A 27,864-nucleotide genomic window follows, 5' to 3' on the forward strand; every position below is an offset into this window, starting at 1 on the left:
AACACACTCTGCTTGGTTCACCCCGCTTTTAAAACAAGAGTGTGTAGAAGGCTTGGTTTCTACATGTGAGCCTCAACCAGAAAGACCCAAATTTGGGTATATATTGCATTTTTCTTTATTATTGTCCAGAGAATAAAGCCTCAGAAGAATCAAAGAGGCCAGGAAACTAGGACTTTCCTGGAGAGAACATGACACACAGTATCTTTACCTGGCTGTCCAGCATGTTCCAGAGGCCTGCCACATCCATCTTTGGACTCATTTCTCACAAGAGGCTCTTGTATCCCCATCCCCACGGAGGCACACCAGACATGAAGTCGTCAAGTCACAGTGGGAACTATCCAAGCTGCGCAACCCCCTTCACTTTGCAATGCCCCTCCCCAAGCAGGAAGTTGGCCTCCTTTCCACCCTCAGGAAGGCACTCTGATTTAGGTTCCTCTTCCTGCCACAAACCATGACAATGGTCTCTAGTCTTGGACCTCTTATCTGTGCTCCCCTTTATTCATCCATTCCTGCAGCCCCATCCCTGCTGCAGGTGGCCTGGAGGAAACTTTCTAAGATAGAAGGGGCTTGGTGGGTGGGGTGGGGAGAGGTTTCAAGCTGTGCTGACAGTACTGCTCCTCAAGGCAGATGATGTGGGCTACTGAGAGGACCAGGGGTGGCACCATATACCTCTTGGGATCAGTCTAAGTATGATATCTGAGCCCTTCCTGGTTGGGCCTGCTGCTGGCTGATAGATATCCCTGGAGAAGCAGCCAGGAGTATTGGTCTTACCTCATCACTTGGGTCATAATACTGCTCCAGATATGGATGGGCCAGAGCCTGTTCTACTTCAATCCTCTTGTGAGGGTTGAATGTCAACATTTTGTCCAGTAAATCCAGAGCTACAAAAGAAAGGTTTTGCAGTAGTGAGAAGCCAAAGGAACATTTACTGAATTACTTTCCATTCCCTGCTTAAGTAAACTTGACCGACAAAAAAATGGAACTAAGCATCACCATGGGGAGAATAGCCAACACACTGAGTGACTATTATCTGAGCTTCTGGAGATTATGGCCATTTGACAATCACAAATCTAGACTTAGAAAGGTGACGTGTAATCAGCCAAATGCTGAAAATGGAAGACCATAGTTCAAACCCAATTCTGCCTACAAAACTGAACTTTTCCTAAACCACCATTCTGCTTTGCAGACATCTGAAGGAAAAGTGTTAAATATTTATTTCTCTTAAGTCAACTCGAAAGTCCTCTCTGCAATGGCCAATTTATCTTTCAACACATATGGTAGGCCTCTAAGGCCATAGAAGACAATGGTCACTTGTCTTTCTGTGTGGTTCCCAGGTCCTGGGTGAGATCTATGTGTGAAGCACGGGCCCCTTGGCCTACTCTGCAGCTTGACATCTTTCTCCAAGACCCAAAACGAAGTATTCTCTCTCTTTTAAAGTTTATTTACTGAAGTAATCTCTAATTTCTACACCCAACATGAGGCTCAAAACCATGACTCCTAGATTCAGAGTCACACGCATTTCTGACTGAGCCAGCCAGGCACCCACAAAGTATTCTCTTGATCTAGTCGGTAGTCAGCAGCTGAACATTTCTTCCCTGTATAAAGTACAGGAACAGAAAGTGTGGGATCAAAAGGACCAAGAGGGAGGGACAGCTACAGCTAATGAATGGCTTACCCTGGTGGCCTCCATAGCTAGTGTCCATGCACTACTTCAAGCCATGAAAAAAGCCAAAGGTCATGGCTGACAGTGGCTGCAACATGGGTTAAGGGAAATATGACCAAACAGTTCCTATATTTAGTATCAGGAGCGGGTTTCGGTGAGAAAGAATACATGCTAGAAAAGACATTACTGCTCTTTAAAAAAATGTGTGCTTTTATTTAATGATGCTCAGAACAGGGTTTCCAATTTAGGTAGCAGGTCCTTTCCTCAAATTGAAGGCTCCTGACAGGGGGTAGGTAAGGAGCTACCCAGCTCTCTTAAGTCCTAGCTTGCAGCTCTGAGGCACCCCTGAAAAATCGAAGAACTCCAAGGAACAAGTCTGATAATCTATTCCAAGTCTGAAAAACTACTAGGCAAAATAAAGAATGTTTTCTTTCTTTTTCTTCTTTTTATTTTTAGAGAATGTAGTTATCAATAAAATAAACAAAACCAAAGATGAAAACATTGCCATTTCCCCAACGAAACCTTGTTTCTTACAGTGATAACTTATTAGGTCATTGATCTCATCCATCTGCAAATCAGCACATTATCACTAAGTCCTGAGGAGAACGGAAAAGGAAAATCATTTTAATTATCTACTCACTAAAAACTGTGTTCAATCCTGGAGAGCAGCAGGCCAGTACACAATCTGAATCTGAAGTGCCTAACCGCTGTGTGCCAGGAAGTCAACCTCAGGAGAGCATCGGGAGGCAGAACCTTACTGCCTGAGGTCATTGAAAGAACAGGCATGAGAGGATGTGTGTGCATGTGTACACGTGTTTGCGTGCCTGCATGTGCACCTGTGACTTCCCTTGTTGCATGTCACCCACCCAATCTTTAAGACAACTGGGAGATAAATGTGGTAAGTCACATTGTGGACTGTCATGATATATTCCACACAACACATAACTTTGCTCATATCCACAAAACTGTAAAAAATTTTTTATGTAGCGCATATTTTTTTAAATAAAAGATTTTATTTTTTTATTTGACAGAAAGAGAGAGCACAAGCAGGGAGAGTAGAAGAGGGAGAAGTGGGCTCCCTGGAGCCTGATGTGGGACTTGATCCCAGGACCCTCAGATCATTACCTGAGCTGAAGGCAGCTGTTTAACCAACTGAGCCACCCAGGCGCCCAACAGAGTGCATTTCTACAAATAGTATGTTTTCTGTTTTTGCCTCCCTATCATCTTTTCAATACACATGAGTCTACCATAGGAAATTAGGGGAACAGTGACATTTTACTTTGTGGGCTAGAGAACTTTTCAGAGCAGAGGAGGCTCTTAGGAATCTAGGGTGTTGAACGAAGCACTGTCAGGACCGGAAAGATCTACATCCCCACTGCCATGATGCGAGGTCTCAGAGCCCATGAACAGGCTAGGTTTCAGAGGCGGCTCTCTCCAAAGTCAGGATAGTACAGCACAATGGTCAATAACTCAGGTACCTCTGGCCTTAATGCCAGGCCCCACAGAACCCCAGGCAGATATATGAACACATGACATACCACTTGTTGCACATTCCAGTCCTACTATCTGTAACCCAGATAATAAACCTATCCCATCTACTGTTCCCAACCACTGACTGCTTCCCGCTACCATAAAAGAACTCAGAGACATTCCCCAAGAATTTTAAAAGATTTATTTATTTATAAATTTGAGAGAGAGTGTGTGTGTGCATCCAGGGGCAGAGGGGGGAAAGACAGAATCCCAAGCGGACTCCACGCTGAGCGCAGAGCCTGATGTGGGACTCAATCTCATGACCCTGAAATCATGACCTGAGCCAAAACCAAGAGTCAAACGCTTCATCAACTGAGCCATCCAGGAACCTCTCCCCAAGAACTTTCTTGAAGGATTAGAAGTCATTTGGCCTTTTGTCCAATTAGACACCATCTGTCAGGAAAAGTCCAGGAAGGTCTGACCACAAGTCAGATCCTAACAGCATTATTTCTAAGCCATTGGGGCATACTTTCCCCCTCCAAACCTTGTTGATACTAATAGGGAAGCACTTCAAGGCAGCTGGTATTTGGCAGCTTAAGCAGCTCTAAAATAGACCTTTTCGTTCTCTCAAGTTAAATTCTAGGCCCTTAAACCTACAGGCAAAAATCGCAAAGGAAGATAGCTTTTTTCTGCTACTTGAAAAATAACTGGATCTCCAGCTTCCTTTTATTGCTAGTGCTATTTCTGCATTATTCACAGCTACAGAAGGGGAAAAGGAGAAAAACGGGAAGCAGCTGGCAGGTGCTGATCCCACAGTCAGAGTGTCCAGCCTCCCTCCTCCCACGTCACACAGCAATCCACTGGCACCACTCAGATGGCATGAATCATTCTGCCTGTGCATATGCTTCCTTGGATCCAGGTTTTATTTCCCCTAAAAGGCTGAAGTCCCTTCAAGGCTGGGGTTAAATCTGACCACGATTCCTGACTCTCCTTGGTAGCCTCCTAGAACCCCATACCTTCTCTTTAACTTCAGTGGGTACACAGCAACATGACCCTGCTTTGCCTGTCTGGTCCTTCAGCCTTTTTTCTTTCCCATCTCAGCCCAGACCCTGGGGTGAGTCATATGACTGGCTCTCCACAGCATCACTGCGGGTCCATCTCACCTATCCAGCAAAACTCTCATCCAAGATCAAGGCTGCAACCTGTCACTCCCATCCTCAGCCTGAATTTCTGAGTAGGGCCAGAGAAAAAGACCTAGCTGTTCAAACTGTGCCACTGCAACAATGCTTCTCAAACTTCCCAGTCTTAGAATCCTGCTCTTAAAACCTACTGATGATTGATCTTAAGAAGCAGTTAGTTCAGTCACAGTTCAAACTGTACAAGCACTTTTCTCTGAGGAAAAACCACTGCATTTGGCATGTGGCAGACATGCTCTATGTGTCTATGTTCTCATTTTGTCACACACAATGTGCACAAAACGTGTGAGAAGGACGAGATTTAATAAAGCAAGTACTTGGGCGCCTGGGTGGCTCAGTGGGTTAAGCCGCTGCCTTCGGCTCAGGTCATGATCTCAGGGTCCTGGGATCGAGTCCTGCATCAGGCTCTCTGCTCAGCAGGGAGCCTGCATCCTCCTCTCTCTCTCTCTCTCTCTGCCTACCTCTCTGCCTACTTGTGATCTCTCTCTGTCAAATAAATAAATAAATAAAATCTTTTTAAAAAAAAATAAAGCAAGTACTTTTTACTGCTCTGTCAGGGACATTCTTAGGTGCAGTTGGCACTGGTTTTTGGCTATTAGGGCATGGCACTGCCACTGCCTTGTCCTGGGTCAAGGTGCTGGCAGTCTTGCTCACCACTGCTTCAGCACTAAGAGTGCAGCTGGCAGCACAGAGAAAGTGTGAGAACACCTTAGTGTTACTGTGAAAATAGTTTTGACCCTGTGGACACCCTGAAAGGACTTGTGGAGGACCTCAGAGGTCTAAGGAACACACTACAGAGAACTGTGTATCATACGAACTCAGTATTTTTTTTTTTTAAGATTTTATTTATTTATTTGACAGAGATCACAGGTAGGCAGAGAGGCAGGCAGAGAGAGAGGAAGGGAAGTAGGCTCCCTGCTGTGCAGAGAGCCCGACGCAGGGCTCAATCCCAGGACCCTGGGATCACGACATGAGCTGAAGGCAGAGGCTTTAACCCGCTGAGCCACCCAGGCGCCCCCAAACTCAAGATTTTTAATCTTAACAAGGCCTCCCAATGTTCTGGGGCATCTCTGCTCAGGTGCTTTTCTAGTCTAAGATTCTTCCCAATTCACACAGCTTGAATCATACCCTTCCTGCCCCGTGAACCTCATTACTCTGTGCAGGTATTACTGACCGTGCTGAGAAAACAGAGGTCCCAGGAGCAACCCTCCTGGATGTCCTTCCACCAGATTCGCACATGTCCTTACTGCAGAAAGAGGAGGCTCTCTCCCTGATCGAAGTCAAATCTCCCACTGTGTAGCCCAGCTCCCCCTCATCTGGACCAGTTGTTTCTGTGTGCAATTTCCATTTCAAACTTCCCATTCACACTGAGTGCTTCAACTAGTCTTTTTTTTTTTTTTTTTTTTTTAAGACTTATGTGAGAGAGAGGGAGCACATGAGCACAAGCATGCATGAGTTGAGGGAGGGGTGGAGAGGGAGAGAGAATCTCAAGCAGACTCCCAGCTGAGCACAGAGCCTGGCGGTCGGTCTCATGATCCTGAGATCATGACCTAAGCCTAAACCAAGAGTCCCATGCTTAACCAACTGAGCCATGCACGTGCCCCTCAAATACTTTTATTCAGTCACCAATGATCCCTTAGCTGGAAGCCTCTGTTCCATGGAGATTGCTGAGCATGTCTACTTTCTCATGATGCCATCTACTGCTTCTGTGAAATATGCACTAGTTATTTTCTTTGTCCATCATTCTTTCCAGTTTTCAAGAGTTCCTACTTCTATTCCATTGGCCATTGAAGATTCGTGTTCTCAAGCTCTGAGATCATTCTTCTTACCCTCTCAACCTCCTGTATGATTCCAAAGTAGACTGATAAATACAACTCTCTGCAGGCAGTAAAAGTATCTAGCTTATGACCCATTCACAACTAATATATGTATTTACAGGTGTAGCAAGAGTCTGGAAGCTCTTCAAACAGGTTATCTGAGAAAAGGAGACAGACTTCTTACATGAATTGTACTTTCTTAATTTCAAAAAATAAATAGGTGCAAGAAGAAAAGAACTGTTGGCTTTCCTGTCAGTGCCCACTGCCCCTCATTTTCTGTGGAGCTGCGCTTGCCATGGGAAGATCTCAGGCTCACCCACACTTCCTGGTTGTGCCATGAGAATGGTGACAATGGCCTAGCCACATTTCAACTTGATTCCCTTGGCCACAAAGAGTGGTCAGGGATGAGTACAAAGAAGCCGTGAGTCCCACAGCGGGGCCGAAACTATCAGGAAACAGGTCAATGTGACCAGGAGCTGCTGGGTTGCCATCTTGTCACAAGAGCTAACAATAAAGACATCAGAGAAGAAGGCAAGAGGTCCAGATTTCTTGTCAAAGTGGCTATCCCCACTTTGGGAATCCAAACATCACAGGACCTGTCAAGTTATGAGAGCCAGTACCGTCCTCCTTCAGGCCTAAGCCGTTGGCAGTAGGTTCTTGTGAAGTGGAACCAAGAAAACCTTAAACAGCTGACCCTCTAGTCTGTGAATGAGTCATCCAAGATCCCATCTCTCAGCACCCACAACCCCATCGCTCATCAGCACCCACAACCCCATCGCTCAATGTAACCACTGAATCTTCTGAAATATTTTATAGAATTTTTCTCTGCATGTTCTTTTACATAGCTGAGATCATACCTTATATAAAAAATGCTGTATTATTTCGTCAGTAAATACTGTTCATTAATATTTTCCCATGCTATAAAAACTTTGTTAACAATCACTTTTAGTGACTTTATGATATTCCTTTAAGCAGAGGCAGCATAGTTTCCTCAACGATTCAATTAACATTTAGCCTTTAGGTGTCCTTAAATTTAATATGCCCAAATCAAAGTCTCAACTGCCACTCTCTAAAATGTTCTTCCTACTTTCCTCACCTCTTTCTTCATGTTAATTGTGTTCTTATCCTTTGCTCATTTATTTATCCATTGAGGTCTTTGATTTCTCTCTGTTCTTCAGGCACGACTAATATTAATGATGAGTCCAACATCAATAAACTAATAATTCATGTAACTCTCCCAAATTTAGCCTATGAGGTGGGAAATGCAATTTGTTCCAATTTCGAGATGAGGAAATTGTGAGACAGAGAAGTTAAATTACTTGTCCAAAGTCAAAGATTTGAGGTGATGGGGTCCATTTGAATTCAGGGGCCAATTCTAGAGCACAACCTAAACCACGGTGCTAAGCTGCCTTAACGTTAATAGTTTTAGGATAGGGATCCATCAAATGCTTTTCAATTTGGAACATTTTATACCTATTGCTCACACCTGACATAGCTAATCTATTTTAAGTCTTAAACCTTATGTGATCAAATCTACTATTTTTCTCTTATGTTTGTTTTCTTGGTTTGTATGTTTTTACAGCCTCGGAAGATTGTCTTTCTCTAAAATACTGAATATGCTAAGTATCGTTGGCTTTTAATGCCATGATTTTTTAAAACGTATTAGATCATCAATTTTTTTGGAATTCACTTTGAAGTATGAGTAATGATTTAAATTCATTTTCTTCCAAACAGTTATTCAACTAGCCCAGTACCATCTGTTGAATAATAATTTCTTCCCCCTCACTGGAGTAATTTTGGAGAGAATCCTAAGCTACACTCCTTTGAAGAAAAATCTACAATACTACTGTTCAAAGGATTCAGCAATCAGAAATTTCTAACAAATATGTGAAAAATATTCAATCTCAGGCTTTTTTTTTTTTTTTTTAAACTAAGCTCTACACAAACATAGGGCTTGAACTCACAACCCTAAGATCAAGAGTTGCATGCTCTACTGTCTGAGGCAGCCAGGTGTCCCATCTCAGTCTAATTAAAGAAAACAAATTAAAATGCCACTTTTCCATTTGGTTGGTCCCAAAGACTGCTGGAACAAAAGATGTGACAGAACTCCCAAACTGCCCTCCAGAGAGACTCAACCAATTTACATGCTATCAGCTGTCTCTGAAAACATCTGTTTTTTCCCACAGCCTTGACCACATGGTGGGTCATCAAACTTTTTTTTTTTTTAAGACTTTTTTTTTTTTTTTTAACTTATTTGACAGATAGAGATCACAAGTATGCAGAGAGGCAGACAGAGAAACAGAGGAGGAAGCAGGCTCCTTGCTGAGCAGAGAGTCCGATGTGGGGCTCTATTCCAGGACCCTGAGATCATGACCTGAGCCAAAGGCAGAGGCTTTAACCCACTGAGCCACCCAGGTGCCCTGGTCATCAAACTTTTGATGCTTTCTTCTACTGTTACCAGTGTTTTGTTTTGTTTTTAAAGGGGGATTACCGATCTTTCAATGTTCACACCTCATATAATAAAAATGAGTACCTTTTCCCTCATATTTGAGATATTTACATTTCCTTTTTTAAAAACTATCATTAACCGGACTTAAAAGTGCCAATGTTTCCGCTTCAGAATTTTAGTGTTGTGAGTCCCTGAAGTCTTACATTCATCTATTTATGTCATTTTTGTACAGATTCAGACTATTAGCTCCCTGCAGGCAGGTAATCAGTTTTATTGCTGTTCTAAGTCCAGGGCCTTGGACCCCAATGGCACAGAATACTCAGATCTATTTATTAAATAATGAATTTATGTATGTTATAGTAAAAAACTAGAAACAACCTGGTGGCAGATTAAATATGGCCAAAAATTCTTTGCAGCTCTTCCCACCAATGGGTGGATTTATTTCTCCACCAACTGAATTTGGGCTGACCTTGTAGTTTGCTTTGACCAACAGATTGCTGCAGAAGTGTCTGCTATTTTAAGACTTTGCAGTTTCTGTTCTTTCTCTTTTGGAATATTTCTGCCATCAGAAGCAGCCCAGTTGGGTCTACTATAAGATGACAGGAAATGACATAAAGGAGAAGCAACTGTAAGATATGGTGAGGCCACCTCAGACCATGCAACTTGGAGCAAGATGAGCAGACCCACTTAGCTGTGCCTGGGCCAATGGACTTAGGAACAAATACATGGTGGTCTTATAAGGTGCCAGACTGTGGAGTAGTTTGTTACACAGCAACAGCTAACTAAAGTGAACTTTAATGTCCAATATGAGACTAAAGACACTCTGAGTCATCACTACAAGGGAATACTATGTACCACTCTTTATAACTAGGGATACTGAAAGATCTCCAAGATACATTAATGAAAAAAATTCAGCCTTGAGATCTCAGAATCCAGACCTACAAATTCCAGTGGTCTGGACTTTTATATAACCCTGTGATGCAGGTCCTACTACTAACTATTTTATAAACAGGAGGGGTACCTGGGTGGCTCAGTTGGTTAAGCCTCTGGCTCTTGATTTCAGTATAGTCATGGGTCTTGGGGTCTTGGGATTGAACCCTGTATCAGACTTTGAGCTCAGGGCAAAGATTCTCAGCTTGAGAGTCTCTCCTTCTATCCCTCCCCCGGCACACAGGCACGATCTCTCTCAAATAAAGAAATAAATCTTAAAAAAATTTTTTTAAATAAATAAATAAGTAAATGGGAAAAATTGAGGCCCAGAGAGGTTAAGTAGTTTGTTTAAAGTTCATACAGCTAGGAAGTAGCTGGGCTATGAACGGAAACTAGGAGCTCTGGCTGGAAAGCTCCAGTTTTGAACACATGATGCTACACAGCTCACTCTGGCACTACCAACTCCCATTTTCCCCTTTCTTTATTCTAGTTATAGTCCCTCCCTGCTTCACTATTTTCACCCAAGGACTACATTTCAAAATTAACTTCCTGAATTTTAGTAACGTTTATTGTTATCTAAATGAACAAATCTCAGAGTTCATAGCTTTAACCTAAGGAGAGTAAGCTAAATAAAAATCTCAAATAATTTGATACAAATCACAACTAACAATAAAAAAGTGAGTAAACAAACAGGAGGGAAGCCTGGAGATCTACTTATTACAAAGTCTTTTTTTTTTTTAAAGATTTTACTTATTTATTTGACAGACAGAGATCACAAGTAGGCAGACAGGCAGGCAGAGAGAGAGGGGGAAGGAAGCAGACTCCCCACTGAGCAGAGAGCCTGACACAGGGCTCGATCCCAGGACCCCGGAACCATGACCCGAGCCAAAGGCAGAGACCCAACGCACTAAGCCGCCAAGTTGCCCCTATTATAAAGTCTTAATTATGCAATTTTGTTATGTATCCACCTCTTAAAAAAAGGCAACTTAGGAAATAAGATTTAGGTAACATGCTTGGGACAATACAGAATATAAACCAATCTAATTAGTAACACATGCAATGCACTTGAAAGTATAATTTTTAAAAATCTTAAAATTATAATGCATTACGTAATTACAAAAGTATAACTAAATAGGTAAAAGCTGCACACACCCTGGAATAGCAAATGTTAAAGGTTACTTTGGGATTCTGGTAATCAAAGGTGTTTCTTTATTTATTTGTCAGAGAGAGAGGAAGAGAGAGCGAGCACAGGCAGACAGAGAGGCAGGCAGAGACAGAGGGAGAAGCAGTTTCCCTGCCGAGCAAGGAGCCCAATGTGGGACTCGATCCCAGGACTCTGGGATCATGACCTGAGCCAAAGGCAGCTGCTTAACCAACTGAGCCACCCAGGCGTCCCAAAGGTGTTTCTTTTACCTATTCTTTCAATACTTCCAAACTGTTGCCCATGATAATACACTACCTTTATATCAAAGATTTTAAAAGATAGTTCCTCTAATATCCAAAATAAATTCAGTTTTATTTTATTTTATTTAAGATTTTATTTGACACAGAGAGAGAGAGAGAGAGAGAGAGCGCGTGCGAGAGGGAACACAAGTAGGGGAAGTGGGAGGGGGAGAAACAGGCTTCCTGCTGAACAGGGAGCCTGACTGCTCGATCCCAGGGCCCTGGTGACATGACCTGAGCCAAAGGCAGATGCTTAATGACTGAGCCACCCCAAAACAAATTCTATTTTAGACAACAGAGTGTTTCTGAACCTTGTCTCAGGTTAGTACATAAAACAAATTCAACATCTAAGCTGACAGTTACTAAAGTAAACACATAAAGAAACACACACAGTAGCAAAAGTTAGAAAAAGCTGAATTTCCAAGAAGGATGAAATGTTGTTGTTTTTAAGTAGGCTCCACACCTAACATGGAGATTGAACTCATGGCCCTGAGGTTAAGAGTTGCATGATCTACGGACTGAGCCATCCAGGTGCCCCTGGATGAAATGTTTTAAAATCATTAAAGAAAAGCCAGATCTATGTACTAACATGGAAGGACACTCAAACACAATTCTATTAACAGTGACCCTTAGGGAATTATAAAAGATTTTTACCTTTTTAGTTGAATATTGCTAAAACTTTTGAATTTTTACCAAAAATGTTAGCTTATAAAACAACTGTTTATAGAAAGGAAATTTTAGGTAAAAATATAGATATGTATGAAGATAAAGCTGTGGAAGAACAAGCACCAAGGTGCTGGCAAGCTGCTTTCTTCTCTCTGGTTTCAAATTCTGATTTCTTCTTCCCCTTTGAAGGACCCTTGTGATTACAGTGGGCCCACTGAGATAATCCACGATCTCCTTCTTCTTAAAATCAGGTGATAAACAACCTTAATTCTGTCTGTAACCTTAATTTCTCTTTGCTATGCCACCTAACATATTCACAGATCCTTGGGATTAGGAGGGGGTCATTACTTTGCCTACCACAATTTTGTAATAGTATAAAGTTTTTAAAACAGCCAGCTATTAAAAACCAAACAACCCAACCACCTAATATATTTAACAGACACATGCTAAATGGGGATAAAGGATAACATAATTATTAAACAAAGGTAACTTAAAATGTAAAAGGGTAAAATGAAATACATTGCCTCTTTCTTTTATGGATGAGGGCTCCTGGTATTTTATCTAAGAAATCTTGGTCTATCCTGGGGTCATGAAGATTGTGTTCTGTTTTCTTCTCAAAGCTTAATAGTTTGGGGCCTTATATTTAGGCCTATGTTCCATTTTTAGGGTTTTATTTGGGGGTGGTACAGATGTTTAATTCTTCCTGCATCATTTGTTGAAGAAACTGACATAAGCAATAATACTGATAACTTTCGGGGTGCCTGGGTGCCTCAACTGGTTAAGCTTCCGACTCTTGATTTTGGCTCAGGTCATGATCTCAGGGTCATGATATTGAACCCTGTAACCTGCTTAAAAGTCTCTCTCTCCCTCTGCCCCTCCATGCCCTACATGCTTGCACACATGTGTGCTCTCTCAAGAAAGGAAAGAAGGAAGGAGAAAGGGAGGGAAGGAAAGAAAGAAAGAAAGAAAGAAAGAAAGAAAGAAAGAATGAATGAATGAATACTGGTAACTCTTTAAAAAAAAGTAGCAAAGAGGACGGGGGTTGAGGAGTGGCAAAAATGGGTGAAGAGGGGGCGCCCGGGTGGCTCAGTGGGTTAAACCTCTGCTTTCGGCTCAGGTCGTGATCCCGGGGTCCTGGGATTGAGCCCTATATCGGGCTCTCTGCTCAGCGGGGAGCCTGCTTCCTCCTCCTCTCTCTCTGCCTGCCTCTCTGCCTACTTGTGATCTCTGTCTGTCAAATAAATAAATAAAATCTTAAAAAAAAATGGGTGAAGAGGATTAAAGGGCACAAACTTCCAATCCTAAAAGTAAATAAGTCACAGGGACAAAAAACAGAGCATAGGGAATATAGTCAATAATATTGTAATGCGCTTATCATGGTGAGCATTTCATAAGTTATATAATTACAGAATCACTATGCTGTGTACCTGAAATGAATTTTTTATTGTATGTTACCTACAATTTAAAAAAGAAAAAAAAAAAACTTTTTTGGAAAGGAGCAAAGAGGAGCACCTGCCTGGCTCAATGGGTAGAGCATGTGACCCCTGACCTCAAGATTTTAAGTTTGCACCCCATGTTGGGTGTAGAGCATACTCCAAAAAAGAATAAAATAAGGGATGCCTGGGTGGCTCAGTTGATCTAAGTGTATGACTCTAGATTTTGGCTCAGGTCATGATCTCAGAGTTGTGAGATCAAGCCGCACGTCAGGCTCCATGCTCAGTGTGGAGTCTGCTTGCCCCTCTCCCTGTGCTCCTCCAACTCCCGCACTCTCTCTTTCTCTTGCTCAGATAAAGAAAAGTCTTAAAAAAAAAAAAAAGAATAAATTAAAAATAAAAGCAAAGGTGGAAAACTATACATTCATAAATTCCTGTACCCTACTGCCCCTGCTTGCAAATAAAAGGTAAAAGAGAGTAAGTACTAAATAAGGTATTACCCAATTGCCACAGACTTAACTTTTCAGGCCAGTGACCTAATGACTTAACTAATAAAACAAGCAAGCAAAAAATTAAGTCTAAGAAAAATAATCAATAAAATAATATTTACCTTTGGAATCAGCATTTGGGAACAGCCTGTTCCATGGCACCTTATTTTTGTGTGGAAGAGAAAGCAAGTAGTTTCTAGCTTTTAAATTTATTATACAGTTCAGGTCTTCCTGTGATGGGGATCCAAGAATACCTATCAGATAAAATAATGAGCTGTTAATTATCCAGACTCAGGCCGACTGACCTTCTGGCTGTGCACACAATGGACCCTGATAACTGTTTTCTTACCATCTCCCCATGCTTACCTTTCTTAAAAGTTTTCACAAGGATCCTTAATATTTGGAATCAAGCAAGATTACAGACTCGTAGGTTAAAGGGATGTCAGAACTATTCTAGTTTCATGAAATGACTCTTATGTAAACTGTGGCAGGTGAACTGAGTAAATCTAACTCCTAAAATGTTTGGTAACCTTACCCAGAATGTGGTTCAGCTGGTCGAGATAATGCTTCCCCGGGAAGATGGGCCTGTTGGACAGCATCTCTGCCAGAATGCAGCCTACAGACCAAATATCAATGGACTTGGTATAGCCCTGTAGTGGGAAGGGAGAAAAGACTGAGAATGATATGTAATGTTACAGGACACAGTGAGATCCTCCTACAGAACAGGTACATGGCTGACAGGAATTTTACCTTCTCCTTTGGCTCTATAATTCAGAAAAAAGAGAAGAGAGTGTGCAGATACAAATAATAATTTGGCTTTCTTCTAAGCTGTTGGACAACCAAGATTACTTGATTTTATTTCTCTCTTCAAAGTTGATTAACTTACTAATAAATGAGAATTTCCAAAGTATACTTCATTCCTTTCCTCAAATGATTTGAAAGAGAGCAACCATATAAGCTAAAGCTGGCAAAAGGAAAAAACATTAATATCCCTTGCTTTAGGACATCTGTGGCCAATTTATTTATTTTGAAAAACCTGGAGACCAACTCAAGGCACTCAGAGTCACTGCTATACTTCCAGAGTATCTTTGTCCATTTTGCAAATCATTTTCAAAAAAGTTACGCTGAAAATCCTTGATCTCTAGCGGGGCTATGGTGTGTGTGGTGTGTGCTGGCTCCAACGTATTTTACTAATTTGTATTTGTCATCTTTTTCTATTCGATTTTTAGGTATAATTTTTCTTTTAAAGGAATTCTGTGAAAAGACTTGTAATAATTATCTGTCTAAATCATACAACAGTGTAAAAAAACATAGCTCTCCAAGGAGTGTAAGATGAATTTTATGAAAAATGCAAGGTATAATGATAAATGAACAGAGAAAAAAAATTCAGCCAAATATTAAAGTTTAGAGAAACACAGTGGGAAAAATTTTTTTTGAAAATCAAACACAGAATGATCAGATCTGCAACTATGATAAACTTGGGTTGAATTTCAAGATTATTCCCCAAATTCTTGTAACCCAAAATAGCTTTTGCTTTGAGCCAAAACCAAATAAAGAGGAACATTTAAAACACACACACAAAATAACTAAAAGGAACCAGGGCTCCCTGGAGAAATGGCTGCTCTAAGTCTGGGACAAGGAACATACTATAAGCCTGGAGCGTCCAGTGCCAAAAAGTAAGGAATTGCTCAAAATTAGTGGGGACATGTCACAGAGGCTCCCATTAGAAAACCCAGGACAACTTGAACATCAAATACAGAACGGTAGGTATGGAACTGAAGCCAATGAATAAGATAACCATGAATTAATAAGTGGAGAGAACTGAAACAAAGAGGGAATGATAGAGCTACAAAATTATCAACAGATGGTAAAAGTAGTGGTTCAAAGTATGATTAAGATAACTTATATAATCTTGAAGTATTTCCCCACAAATTTCTAATTTAACAATAATCTAATTTAACAATAATCTAATCTATTAATCTAATAATAATTATTACCATATTTAACTATAATTATCACCGCTATATGGTAAGAGAACCAGAGGATATCACTGAACCAAAATATCAACATGAACTTCACCAATACAGACATTAACCATGCCTCCTGATACAACACACTGAAAACAAAATATAGTTTTTGTGGTAGTCATGCCCAGAATACATGACATAAAACTGAGTTGCATGAGCACCTGGGTGGCTCAGTGGGTTAAGCCTCTGCCTTCGGCTCGGGTCATAATCTCAGGGTTCTGGGATCGAGCCCCACATCGGGCTCTGGGCTTGGTGGGAAGCCTGCCTCCCTCTCTCTCTCTGCCTGCCTATCTGCCTACTTGTGATCTCTCTCTCTGTCAAATAAATAAATAAAATAAAACCGGAGGTGCATTCTACAAAACACTATTCTAAGGAAATATACGCTGAAATGCTTAGGGATAAAGGAGCCCATCTATAATTCACTCTCTGAAGATTCAGAGGAAAAAAAAAATCTACACACGTATACAGAGAGAATGAAACAATAAACAAGACAAAGAATAAAGAACTGGTGAGTCTGAATCTCAGGTGAAGGATATACAGAAGTTCTAGCCAGCAGTTCTCCCAGGTGGTCCAGAGCCCCAGTGGCTTCCCTCTAAGGATCTGAGAGGTGACACTACTTTTGTACTAAACTTTTGTGTTTTCCTTTCCATTCATTCTCTCACAAGTGCACTAGAGATTTTTCCAGAGGCTACACAGCATGTGACAACACTGTACATGAAATATGACAATATCTGGAACATCTGCTTAAGTCAGTGAACCAGTATTTTCCAAAGGCTAAATATTACAAAACCATGCATCAGTGAATGTAAGGTAGCCAAAGAGGTCCTTTTTTTTTTTTCTTTAAAGTATTTTATTTATTTATTTGACAGAGACAGAGAGAGATCACAAGCAGGCAGAGAGGCAGGCAGAGAGAGACGGGGGAAGCAGGCCCCCAGCTGAGCAGAGAACCTAAGTGGGGCCCGATCCTAGGACCCCAAGATCATGACCCGAGCCAAAGGCAGAGGCTCAACCCACTGAGCCACCCAGGCGCCCCTAGACCAATAGGTTTTAGTAAGACTGTACAAAAAGTTCAGTGGCATGGTTTCAGACTCCACAACCAAGTTTTCATTTTGTTGAGCTTCACTACAATATCAACAAGGAATAGTCACAAATAGCTAAAAAGACTACTAACATACTCCCTTTCCCAATTCTATGTGAAGACTCTTCTTCACAGACTTAAACCCAAACAACCTACTTGACAGACTGAGTACAGAACTAGGGAAGAATTCAGCAACAGTCTATTAGGCAACATGAAATGTGAAAAATGAAAACAATGTCACTTTTCTAACTAAAATGTTTCTGTGATGGAAAATAAACATACGTTTTTATGAGAAATACTTATGTCAACAAGAAGTAGCTTTACTATTATTTAGATATTAATACTTCTTAAAAATTTCAGTATTGGGGCACCTAGGTAGCTCAGTGGGTTAAAGCCTCTGCCTTCGGCTTGGGTCATGATCCCTGGGTCCTGGGATCAAGCCCCACATCAGGCTCTCTGCTTGGCAGGGAGCCTGTTTCCCTTCCTCTCTCTCTGCCTGCCTCTCTGCCTACTTGTGATCTCTGTCTTTCAAATAAATAAATAAAATCTTTAAAAAAATTTTTTTTCAGTACTAATTTCCATATAGTAAATACTGATGGATATAATGCACATAAACAAATCTTGCTTCGGGTCTTTGATACTTTCTTTTTCTTTTTTAAAGATTTACCTTTTGGGGGCGCCTGGGTGGCTCAGTGGGTTAAAGCCTTTGCCTTCACCTCGGGTCATGATCCCAGGGTCCTGGGATCGAGCCCTGCATCAGGCTCTCTGCTCAGCGGTGAGCCTGCTTCCTGCACTCTCTCTGCCTGCCTCTCTCCCTTCTTGTGATCTCTGTCTGTCAAATAAATAAATAAAATCTTAAAAAAAAAAAAGATTCATCTTTTTAAAATATTTTATTTATTTATTTGACAGAGAAAGACACAGTGAGAGAGGGAACACAAGCAGGGGGAGTGGGAGAGGGAGAAGCAGGCTGATGCCAGGCTCAATCCCAGGACCCTGGGATCATGACCTGAGTTGAAGGCAGACACTTATCGACTGAGACACCTGGAACCCCAAAGATTTATCTTAGAGAGAGAGCGTGTGAGCGAGCGGGAAGGAGGGGCAAAAGGAGACAGAGTCCTAAGCAGATGCCACACTGAGTGTAGAGTCCAATACAGTGCTCGATTCCACAACCCTCAGGATTCTAACCTGAGCCAAAACCAAGAGTCAGACGCTTAATCAACTGAGCCACTCAGGAACCCCTAGTTTGACACTTTTTTTTTTTTTTTAAAGATTTTATTTATTTATTTGTCAGAGAGAGAGAGAGCCAGAGCGAGCACAGGCAGAGTGGCAGACAGAGTCAGAGGGAGAAGCAGGCTCCGTGCGGAGCAAGGAGCCTGATGTGGGACTCGATCCCAGGACGCTGGGATCATGACCTGAGCCGAAGGCAGCTGCTTAACCAACTGAGCCACCCAGGTGTCCCAGTTTGACACTTTTTAAGAGAGTGAAGGAATCTTGGGGTTCAAATGTTTGAGAACCACTGCCTTATACTTTTCTTGCAAGCTGAAGATTCTATGAAAATAAAATGTTATAAATACACAGCACTCTAGCCAAAATGGGGACAATATGAGTATAGAAATAAAAAGATGATAATGGACAGGATGCATTTCATGAGTCCACAATAATGTTTTAAAAACAAAGGTAGGAGGGGTGCCTGAGTGGCGCAGTCAGGTAAGCCTCCGATTCTTGGTTTTGGCTCAGGTTGTGATCTCAGAGTCTTGAGATCAAGCCCTGCTTTGGGCTTCCCCCTCGGCAGGGAGTTGGCTTCCTCTGTCCCTCTCCCTCTGCCTGTCCCCCTGCTTGTGCACATTCTCTAAAATGACTAAATCTTTAAAAGAAAAAAAAAAAGGTGGGAGATAGGAAGAGAAAGAGAAAAAACAGAAAGCTCTTCATAGAAGAATGGCAGTGCATTAATGTAGAAGGAATAACACATTTGGAAAATCACCATTTTGCAACCCCCAATATAATGATAGAGGCAAGGGGTCATCATGGGGTAAATCACCAGGGTAAGACTGCTGGGAAACAGGAGCTCCATATACGTGAGTTCCAAGAATCCACGGGGTTCCTGCCAGAAAAGTGTGACCTAAACCTAATCATAAGGAACCAATCTGTACTCTGCAAAGTATTCAATGACATGAAGAAGACAGGAAGGGCGGGAGGACTGTTCTAGAGTGAGATCACAGACTGAAAATAAAACAGAAACAGCTGTAAAGAACTTTTGGGCAGGATAACTGGGATGTCACTAAATTAATGCTATTGTCTCCGTGTGCTAAGGGTACTATGGCTGTGGGGAAAGAACACTGCTCTGCCTTTAATGAGTATTATCAGTATGGCCCAAAGGGTCTAAGAGTAAAGTCTTAGTTTATGTTGGTGAAGTATCAGAAGGTTTGACCAGACGGAAGAAAGAAGGTGGCAGAGAGGCAGGCAGAGACAGCCAGGGAAGGAGTAATAAGATATTGAAAGTTCATAAACCGAGGGAAGGGGTGTATGGGTGTTCACTGTGCTCTCAATTCTTCTACGGGTTTGAAATTGTTCTAAATTAATAAAAAGAAAAAAATGAATAGAGAACATTCTCAGGCTAGAGGTGCTGTAAATAAAAAGAATTCACACTCAGTTTTATTTTAGTTAATTCTACAAGTAAGAAGTGCTGGGCACTGTGGAGAACAGAGGCCATCCTTTTTTGGTTATTCTGCCCCCCCGCACAGCGTGCAGACAGTGGAGTGATCTCAAGTTGGGATGGAGACTGTAGGGCCACGAAGGCACCAGGATAAAAATCATACCATCTGCTCTGTTTTACAATCAGCAGGCATCACGGGCGTGCGCGTGTGCGCACGCCCGCACACACACACGCGCAAATGCTTCTGGTTTGGAATGCCTGTCACATGGCCAGTCCAAAGAAAGAACCTGCTATTTGGGATTATGTGTGATACAGAATTATGAGAATCAACATGGCATTTTCTTCTTCAAAACATCTGTTACACTACAGCTTTCTTTATAATGGAATTTCTTTTAATGGAATTTTACTTTTATAACCAAACTGAACAAATGTATATCAAGAATAACTAACTGCTTTAAACAAATTCCATTTGCTCACAAAACAACTTATTGTTCATCTCAAGCCCTTCTACTATATGAAGGATGGAGGAAGAGTGTGAAGCCCATGGGCTCACTAATTCTCTTAAAGCTTCCTGGGTCAACTTCTGGTTCCTAGATCTGATACACAAGGCCCCATGTCTACTCTCATTGCTTTTCTTCAGGAATCTTAACATTACATTAACAGTAGATGGTGTTGAAGATCATCACGATAATGTGCCTCCCAGCTAATCCTTGGGCTGGACCCTGGTAATAAGTTCCTCACCCCTTCCTCTAGCCTTGGAATATGTGCTCTGCCCACCGTTCCCACAGCAGCCATTTTCAAGGATGTAGCCTTGAAAGAATATGTGTTTTTGAGACTATCTGGGCTATATACGTTACTGAGCCCAGTTAAGGGCTCTATATAAACTTTAAAGGTTTGGCAGATGAGTGCCGAGATTTACTCATGTTGTGGCTGCCCAAGATGAGCCCTGTAATAAGTTCCCTTACATATTAAGACTGCCACTACCCATCTGGAGTGGTATGCCTCTTCATTTTCTCTTTGCCCACCTAGTACTGGGGTAGTCTGCAAACCAAGAGATAGAATTAAGTTCAAAATCTCCTAATTTTGAGATATTAGATATAGAAGTATGTTGGGTCCACTTACTTTCTTAAATCTGACACTAATTCATACACTATTTGCAAATGATGTATTAAAAATACTGAATCTCAATCTCCACAGCAGCCCTCAATGATTGCCACCTGGCTCATAAACCTAAAAAAGATGTCATACTTCATTTTTTCTTGCTTTTTTTTTTTTTTTTTTTTAAGATTTTATTTATTTATTTGTCAGAGAGAGAGGGAGAGAGAGCGAGCACAGGCAGACAGAGTGGCAGGCAGAGTCAGAGGGAGAAGCAGGCTCCCCGCCGAGCAAGGAGCCCGATGTGGGACTCGATCCCAGGATGCTGGGATTATGACCTGAGCTGAAGGCAGCTGCTTAACCAACTGAACCACCCAGGCATCCCCACTTTTTCTTGCTTTTATAAATTTATTCAATCATTTCTTACAACCAAGACACAGATATTGTTAGAAATGTTTGCCTTCCACCTGTATGCACTCTACACAGCCACTCTGAGATGTAGAGGTACATCTATCTGGAAGCAGGACTACCATTCGATTTAGAAAGAATCCATAATACTTCCTATTCTTTCCATACCTACATTTTCTTCCAACTATGGTTGTAATTTTGCTGAAGAGACCTTCTTCATTACCAGATAAACCTGACTTTTGTAGAACAGCCCTGGTCCACCTTCAAAAAAATACGCACTATCATAACCTGTAACAAACCCAGCCTGCACTCATCTGTGGCAGCAGCAGGTGTTAAGAGCTGCCATAGGTAGGACTTTAGAAAAGTTGACCAAGGGCTAGGACACAGACCATTTATTGTTAACAGTGACGAGATGGGCATGGCCCCCAACTCTACAACATATCATCAGCACTACTCCAGCAGAGAGACAGAGGCCAAAACCCAGGGCCCAGAAGGTTAATGATGAACTGGAGATTAAGGCAGCAGCTTGATTCTGGCCAGACAGGTCAAGCCTCAAGCTAGGTAGACAGAGGCTTACTGGGAGGGAGACTTACTGCAACACATATCCAAAGTTCTTTTCCTTCTTGGTTTTCTTTTTATGAAAACCTCTGATCCTTACCTTGGAATTCAACATGATTTCTGGAGCCCTGTACCAACGTGTGGCTACATACTCCGTCAGGAACCCTGTGTGATCATGGTCTGGATCTGCAACACGGGCCAAGCCAAAGTCACAGATCTAAGAGAGAAAAAAAAATGGGACACCTTAGAGACGCTAATGAAATTAGTATCAAAACATCATAAAAATAAAAAAGATAATAGCAATAATGATGATGATAAGCAGATGCTACCATTACTATGTGGCAGAAGCTTCCCTGTTAATTCTATATGCTCATTTTTTTTAAAAAAGATTTTATTTATTTATTTGACAGAGACCACAAGTAAGCAGAGAGGCAGGGCAGGGGAAGCAGGCTCCCTACTGATCAGAGAGCCCGATGCGGGGCTCGATTCCAGGACCCTGAGATCATGACCTGAGCCGAAGGCAGAGGCTTAACCCACTGAGCCACCCAGGCGCCCCTCTTTTTCTTTTTTTTTTAAGATCTTATTTATTCATTTGACAGAGAAAGACATAGCAAGAAAGGGAACACAGGTAGGGGAGTGGGAAAGGGAGAAGCAGGCTTCCCGCTGAGCCTGGGAGCCCTATGCGGGGCTCGATCCCAGGACCCTGGGATCATGACCTGAGCTGAAGGCAGACACTTAATGACTGAGCCACCCAGGCGCCCCTATATACTCATTCTTATACAATCCTCACAACAACCTGGAAGGCAGTGATGACCATTCAACATGTTGGAGATGAAGAACAGGCTGGAGGACTCTGTTAAGAGGCATCCTCATCTTTCATTATCTGCTTATCCCACAGAAATCTTGCTTAGGTCACTTGACAAAAACTGTTCTGGGTAAAAATAAAGTTACCAGAAACTGCCCAGGGTCCTTTCTCGGGCCTACTCCTGCTGGTCCCTGAGGATAACACTGCTAGATCGGCTCCTTGACCTACACTTGCCTTGCTTCTCAGACTTTACTTCCTGCCATTCTTCTACCTGTTCCACAAATGTAGGTATCTCCAAAGGTTCTTTTATTTTTTTTTTTAAAGATTTTATTTATTTGACAGAGAGAGACACAGTAAGAGAGGGAATACAAGCAGGGGGAGCAGGAGAGGGAGAAGCAGGTTTCTTGCCGCCAAGCAGGAAGCCTGATGCAGGGCTTGACCCCAGAACCCTGGGATCATGACGTGAGCCAAAGGCAAACACTTAACGACTGAGCCTCCCAGGTACCCCAACCTCCAAAAATTCTTCCCACTTTCCTCCTCTTCCATGTAGTCCAAGCTACTCCCAAAGCCTTACGAGGTCTCATATGCTGAAGACGAATTTTTTTAAAGATTTTATTTGACAAAGAGAGAGAGAGAAAGGAGAGCGCAGACAACCGGGAGGAACAGCAGAGGGAGAGGGAGAAGCAGGCTCTCCGCTGAGCAGGAAGCCCAATGCAGGGCTTAATCCCAGAAACAGGGGATCATAACCCGAGCCGAAGGCAGACACCCAAATGACTGAGCCACTCAGGCACCCCAAATACTTTGGTGCTACTCCAGACTCCATAACATATGAAATTTAACTATAATATACAGTTGACTCTTGAAGAACATGGGTTTAAACTATGCAAGTCTGCTCACACATGGACTTTTTTTCCAATAAAATATATTGGAAAACTTTTTGGAGATCTGCAACAATCTGAAAAAAACTCACAGATGAACTGTGTAGCCTAGAAATACCAAAAAAATTAAGTTAGGTATTATTGCAGGAATACAGTGTATAATACATATGACATACAAAATATGTTAATTGACTTGATGTTGTTGGTTAAAGCTCCTGATCAATAGAAGGTTATTAAACTTGGGGGGAGTCAAACTTATACAGAATTTTTTTTAATGAGGATTTTTTATTGTATGGGGGGGTGATGGGGTGTTGGTGTCCCATATCCCTGTGTTTTTCAAGGGTCAACTACACTTCAGCTCACACAACTGGAGGATGTTTTAATTCCTCGGCATCTGGAGAACTAACCTGAGAAAGCGGGAGACATGTTAATAAATACAGGCCAGAGTATAAGGCAAGGCAGCCTGGAAAACACACTGTTTTGGAGCGTTACTACTTTAATTCAGTTAAGAATATAAGCCTGAGGGGCGCCTGGTTGGCTCAGTGGGTTAAAGCCTCTGCCTTCGGCTCAGGTCATGATCCCAGGGTCCTGGGATCCAGACCTGCATCAGGCTCTCTGCTCAGCAGGGAGCCTGCTTCCTCCTCTCTCTCTGCCTGCCTCTCTGCCTACTTGTGATCTCTGTCTGTTAAAAAAAAAAAAAAAAAAAAAAAAGAATATAAGCCTGAGCTCAGGCCATAAAAATGGAGACAAGGAGGAAAGGATATGCTTAAGAAATATTCTTAAATGGATATCAATCTTTGCTTAAATATCCCAGAGTTGGGTGTCTCAACTCAACTTTGAAAAGCTCCCATTCACCGCACAAATGTCTTCCTCTAGCCTTGGACCCCAGGATTGCCACACAGTGCCTCTGATCCCACGAGTCCTGCAGCAGACTTCGACTACACCACTGAGGAAGCCTTATGTATCTGTGGCTGAACAATCACCATCAATCTACTGCATCTTTAAAAGAAGCAAATGTCACATCTGCTTTGCCAAGTTCCTCTACCAGAGGCAATTTTCTATGTGTATTGAGTGACCTGATGAGGAAATCCTGGTCCTGCTCTGTAGCTCTGACACTAACTCTGGCTACTGTACTCTCGTAACTTCAGTCTACATTAACATCCATCATAAGCACCACCCTCACCTTTCAAAGCTGGCTTGCCAATCAATGCCATTATACTCCTAATAGTAATGGGCCTGTAAGAGAACCTGGTTGATGTATGGCCATAAGCTTTTATGTGGGCTCACAGTAAACACTAACTTTCGCTTGGCTGATCTTGAGGCTTTAAATGTCCCTGGCACCCTGTTTGTTTCTTTCAAGCCTTTTCTACTAATTCCAGTGACACCAACTGCAGGAAGGCTTTCTAGTAGTCATGCCCAGGAAGCTCACTAGCAACATGGTCCTCTTTGGCATGATTTCCAACTCAGAGAAGCAACAATTGATGATTTCTTCCTACAATCTGGAGGTGAGTCCTCTAAGCCATTCCGAGCCATCACCTGGCACATTGCCCTACCACCAATCCTTTTTAATTCTGTGGCTTGAATTCTTCAAAGTATCTGTGACCCAGTTTTTCTTTTTAGAGCTAACACTTCATCTGATTCGAATTCAACCAAAGCTCACCATTCAGTCTGCCCTCTGTTGTATAAATGGACACCTAAAGCCACATCTTGAATTGTACGGAGAAGAAATACTGCATCTTGTCAGCAGTGCAAAACCAGCACAAACCCCAAACCATGGTCACAGATCCTTCATTGCCCCCATGCCTGATAGGACAGAGACTGGATGGGTCCAGACTTGATACACAGCTCTTCACTGGCTAGCTGAATAAAAAAAAAAATAAGTCCCAGATAGATTTAAAAAGCCAGAAAATAAGAAATTCACAGATGAGGGAGGCCATATACTGAAGCTGATGTTTCCATGGTCCTCCTGGACTGTGGACGAAAAAATGGAAGCTATGTTTTAGAGGGGTTGATTACATTCCTAGTAATCTACAAAGACAGGGGACAAGTGGAATAACTTTATACACAGTCATGGCATATATATTTTCTAAAAAGGGACACATCATTATAACCCCATCCCCCATGCTCTTTTTATAAGGTCTCTGAACTTTTATCAAGAGGACAGGATCTATCTTTCCTCCTCTTGAATCTATGCAAAACTTTTTAACAGCCTGAACCAAGAGAACATGGCAGAAGTGATACTATGTGACTTCGGAGGCTATCATAAAATGCAACACGACTTCCACTGGGCTCTCTCTCTCTACTGGGGTACCTGGAACCCTCAGGAGGGAACCCAGGACACCTGGGCTGTATGTGGCTGTTCCAGGTGACAGGCAGTATCAATTGCTAGGTACATCAGAGGATTCCAGTCCCTAACTTCACATCTTCTAGCTGATATCCAGATGTGGGAGCAGAAACCAATCATCGCTGCTACCCTTTGACTAATTCCTGATCCACACAAACGATGAGCTAATACATGATTACTATTGTTTCAGACTACTACTTTTCAGGTGATTTGTTATAGAGGAAGAAACAGCTAAAACAGCGGTAGTGGACACACTACTTTTGGTGGGACAGGCACTCTGAGGAGGCCCCTCTGAAGTGATACTGAACCACTGAAAAGATGCTAACTATGGAAAGACCCAGGGAAAGCCAGAGCATGCCCTAAAGAATCTAGCTGGACAAGTATGAGGGCCATAGGTGGCAACTAGACCTGAAGTCTCCTAAAACGGCTCTTGAATTGACTGCTTCCACATCTCAACTGTCAGGACCTTAGCTGAGATTCAGTTTAGTTTGCTGGAATTAGGAAAACTAGCTTGGTTACCTGCCTACAAGCTAATTCATCCTCTAGCTTCCTGTCTAAATGATGCTTCTAAAATATAAGTCACCTTTCTGGCTCAAAATCTTTAACCAATCCCCTTCACCTACTGAACAAAATGCAATTTTTTTTAAAAAAAAGATTTTATTTATTTGAGAGAGAGAGAGAGAGAGCGCACATGAGGAGAAGGGTAGAGGGAGAGGGAGAAGCAGGTTCCCCGCTGAGCAGGGGCTTGATCCCAGGAACCTTGGATCATGACCTGAGCTGGAGGCACATGCTTAACCGAAGGAGGCACCCAAGCGCCCTGAAACCCTAATTATTTAAGCATAACCTTCAAGACTATTCACATGCTGCCACCAAACTATCCTCCTAATCTCCTCTCTCCTACCGCCTTCTCTGCCCACATCTGCTCCTACTGACTCAATACTACATCTGCGTTTATGACCTAACTGTGCAATGACCTTTCCACTGAGTGCCCTATCCATTCCATTCCCTTACCCTAAATCCAGCTTGAATGTTACCCCTTCTGAGAAGTTCCCCAGAAATCAACAACACCCCACCCAAGAACTCACTGCTCACTTTTCCAAACTCCTCTAATACTCTGTTAGACACATATTAAAGTATATCCCACAATCCATGACAGCTGTGCATATGCTCATCTCCCCAGCTAAAAGATGATCAAGTCCCTAGAAAAAGGCAACACTTGACTGACTGGTTATTCCTAAATGTTATATACATGATGGACACTTGATGTTTAGTCAATAAATGACTTACTTCACATGTTTATGAAGCACAACTGGAGTGGATTAACTGGCACAGACTCTACTGGTGACCATTTTTCAAAATATCTGAATTACTGGTAATCTTTTAAAAAATAAAAATCAAGGGGTGCCTGGGTGGCTCAGTGGGTTAAAGCCTCTGCCTTCAGCTCAGGTCATGATCTCAGGGTCCTGGGATCGAGCCCCGTGTCGGGTTCTCCGCTCAGTGGCGGGCCTGCTTCCTCCTCTCTCTCTGCCTGCCTCTCTGCCTACTTGTGATTTCTGTCTGTCAAATAAATAAATAAAATCTTAAAAAAAAAAAAAAACCAAGGTACAGAATTACCAGGGTTAATATCTTATGTTAAACAATTAATGTTAGTAAAATTACACCATTCAGGGGCACCTGGGTGGCTCAGCGGGTTAGGCCGCTGCCTTCAGCTCGGGTCACGATCCTGGGGTCCTGGGATCGAGCCCCACATTGGGCTCTCTGCTCGGCAGGGAGCCTGCTTCTCCCTCTCTATCTGCCTGCCTCTCTGCCTACTTCTGCCTACTTGTGATTTCACTGTCAAATAAATAAATAAATAATCTTAAAAAAAATTACACCATTCAAAGTGTCAATATTGAAGAAGAAGGAAAAATTAAAAGCTGGAATTCCTAGTATTCCTTTACTAGGAAGGACAACATAACCTATCATGCTGAATGCTGCAATACAACTATCTTCTTAGGATTAAAACTAAATGTGCAGTTGTTCTTCCTCATCCTCTCCCTGTAGGAAATCCAGCCCACCCTTAAGGGGTTGGCCATGTGACATAAGGATCTGTGGGAGAACCACAGTGGCCCATGGGGGTATGAGGAACCCAAGCAGAAATAAGAGGGAGCTCCAGATCAGGGCATGGTTGATATGTGAGATGAAGAGGGAATTCATATGGGGAGGCAGCAGCAGCCCACCTACGGTCTGAGAGTCTGAGCAAAGTGAGCAGAGGATCCATGGATGATACTGTACAAACCAATTATTTCATTGGAAGTTGTAAAATGATGATTTTTCTAGTTTACTATTTGTTCTGCATTAACTAGCTGGCATTCTTTTAAAAGAGCCAATTATTCATCAACTGGAGCTATTTACCCTGATGCACAAACCATACTAGAAAGACAGGAAAATGTTTCATCCCTTTCATTTAGTGACCGATGTTCA

The 27,864-nt window shown here is 42.1% G+C and overlaps 1 protein-coding gene across 1 annotated transcript in view; it reads right to left on the reverse strand.

The window, feature by feature from the left end:
* The window catches only part of MAPK1 (mitogen-activated protein kinase 1), a 113,307-nt gene that overhangs the window by 11,806 nt on the left and 73,637 nt on the right, over positions 1–27,864 (reverse strand). Inside the window, exons 4-7 of the mRNA XM_044243782.1 lie at positions 21,475–21,591; positions 14,091–14,205; positions 13,678–13,809; positions 772–881 (exon numbers count right to left, since the gene is read on the reverse strand). Of these exons, the coding sequence (XP_044099717.1) occupies positions 772–881; positions 13,678–13,809; positions 14,091–14,205; positions 21,475–21,591 (474 nt within the window). The remainder of the gene's footprint in view (positions 1–771; positions 882–13,677; positions 13,810–14,090; positions 14,206–21,474; positions 21,592–27,864) is intronic.

Source organism: Neovison vison, chromosome 3 (genome assembly GCF_020171115.1).
Source record: "Neovison vison isolate M4711 chromosome 3, ASM_NN_V1, whole genome shotgun sequence".
In the NCBI taxonomy this organism is placed as follows: domain Eukaryota; kingdom Metazoa; phylum Chordata; class Mammalia; order Carnivora; family Mustelidae; genus Neogale; species Neogale vison.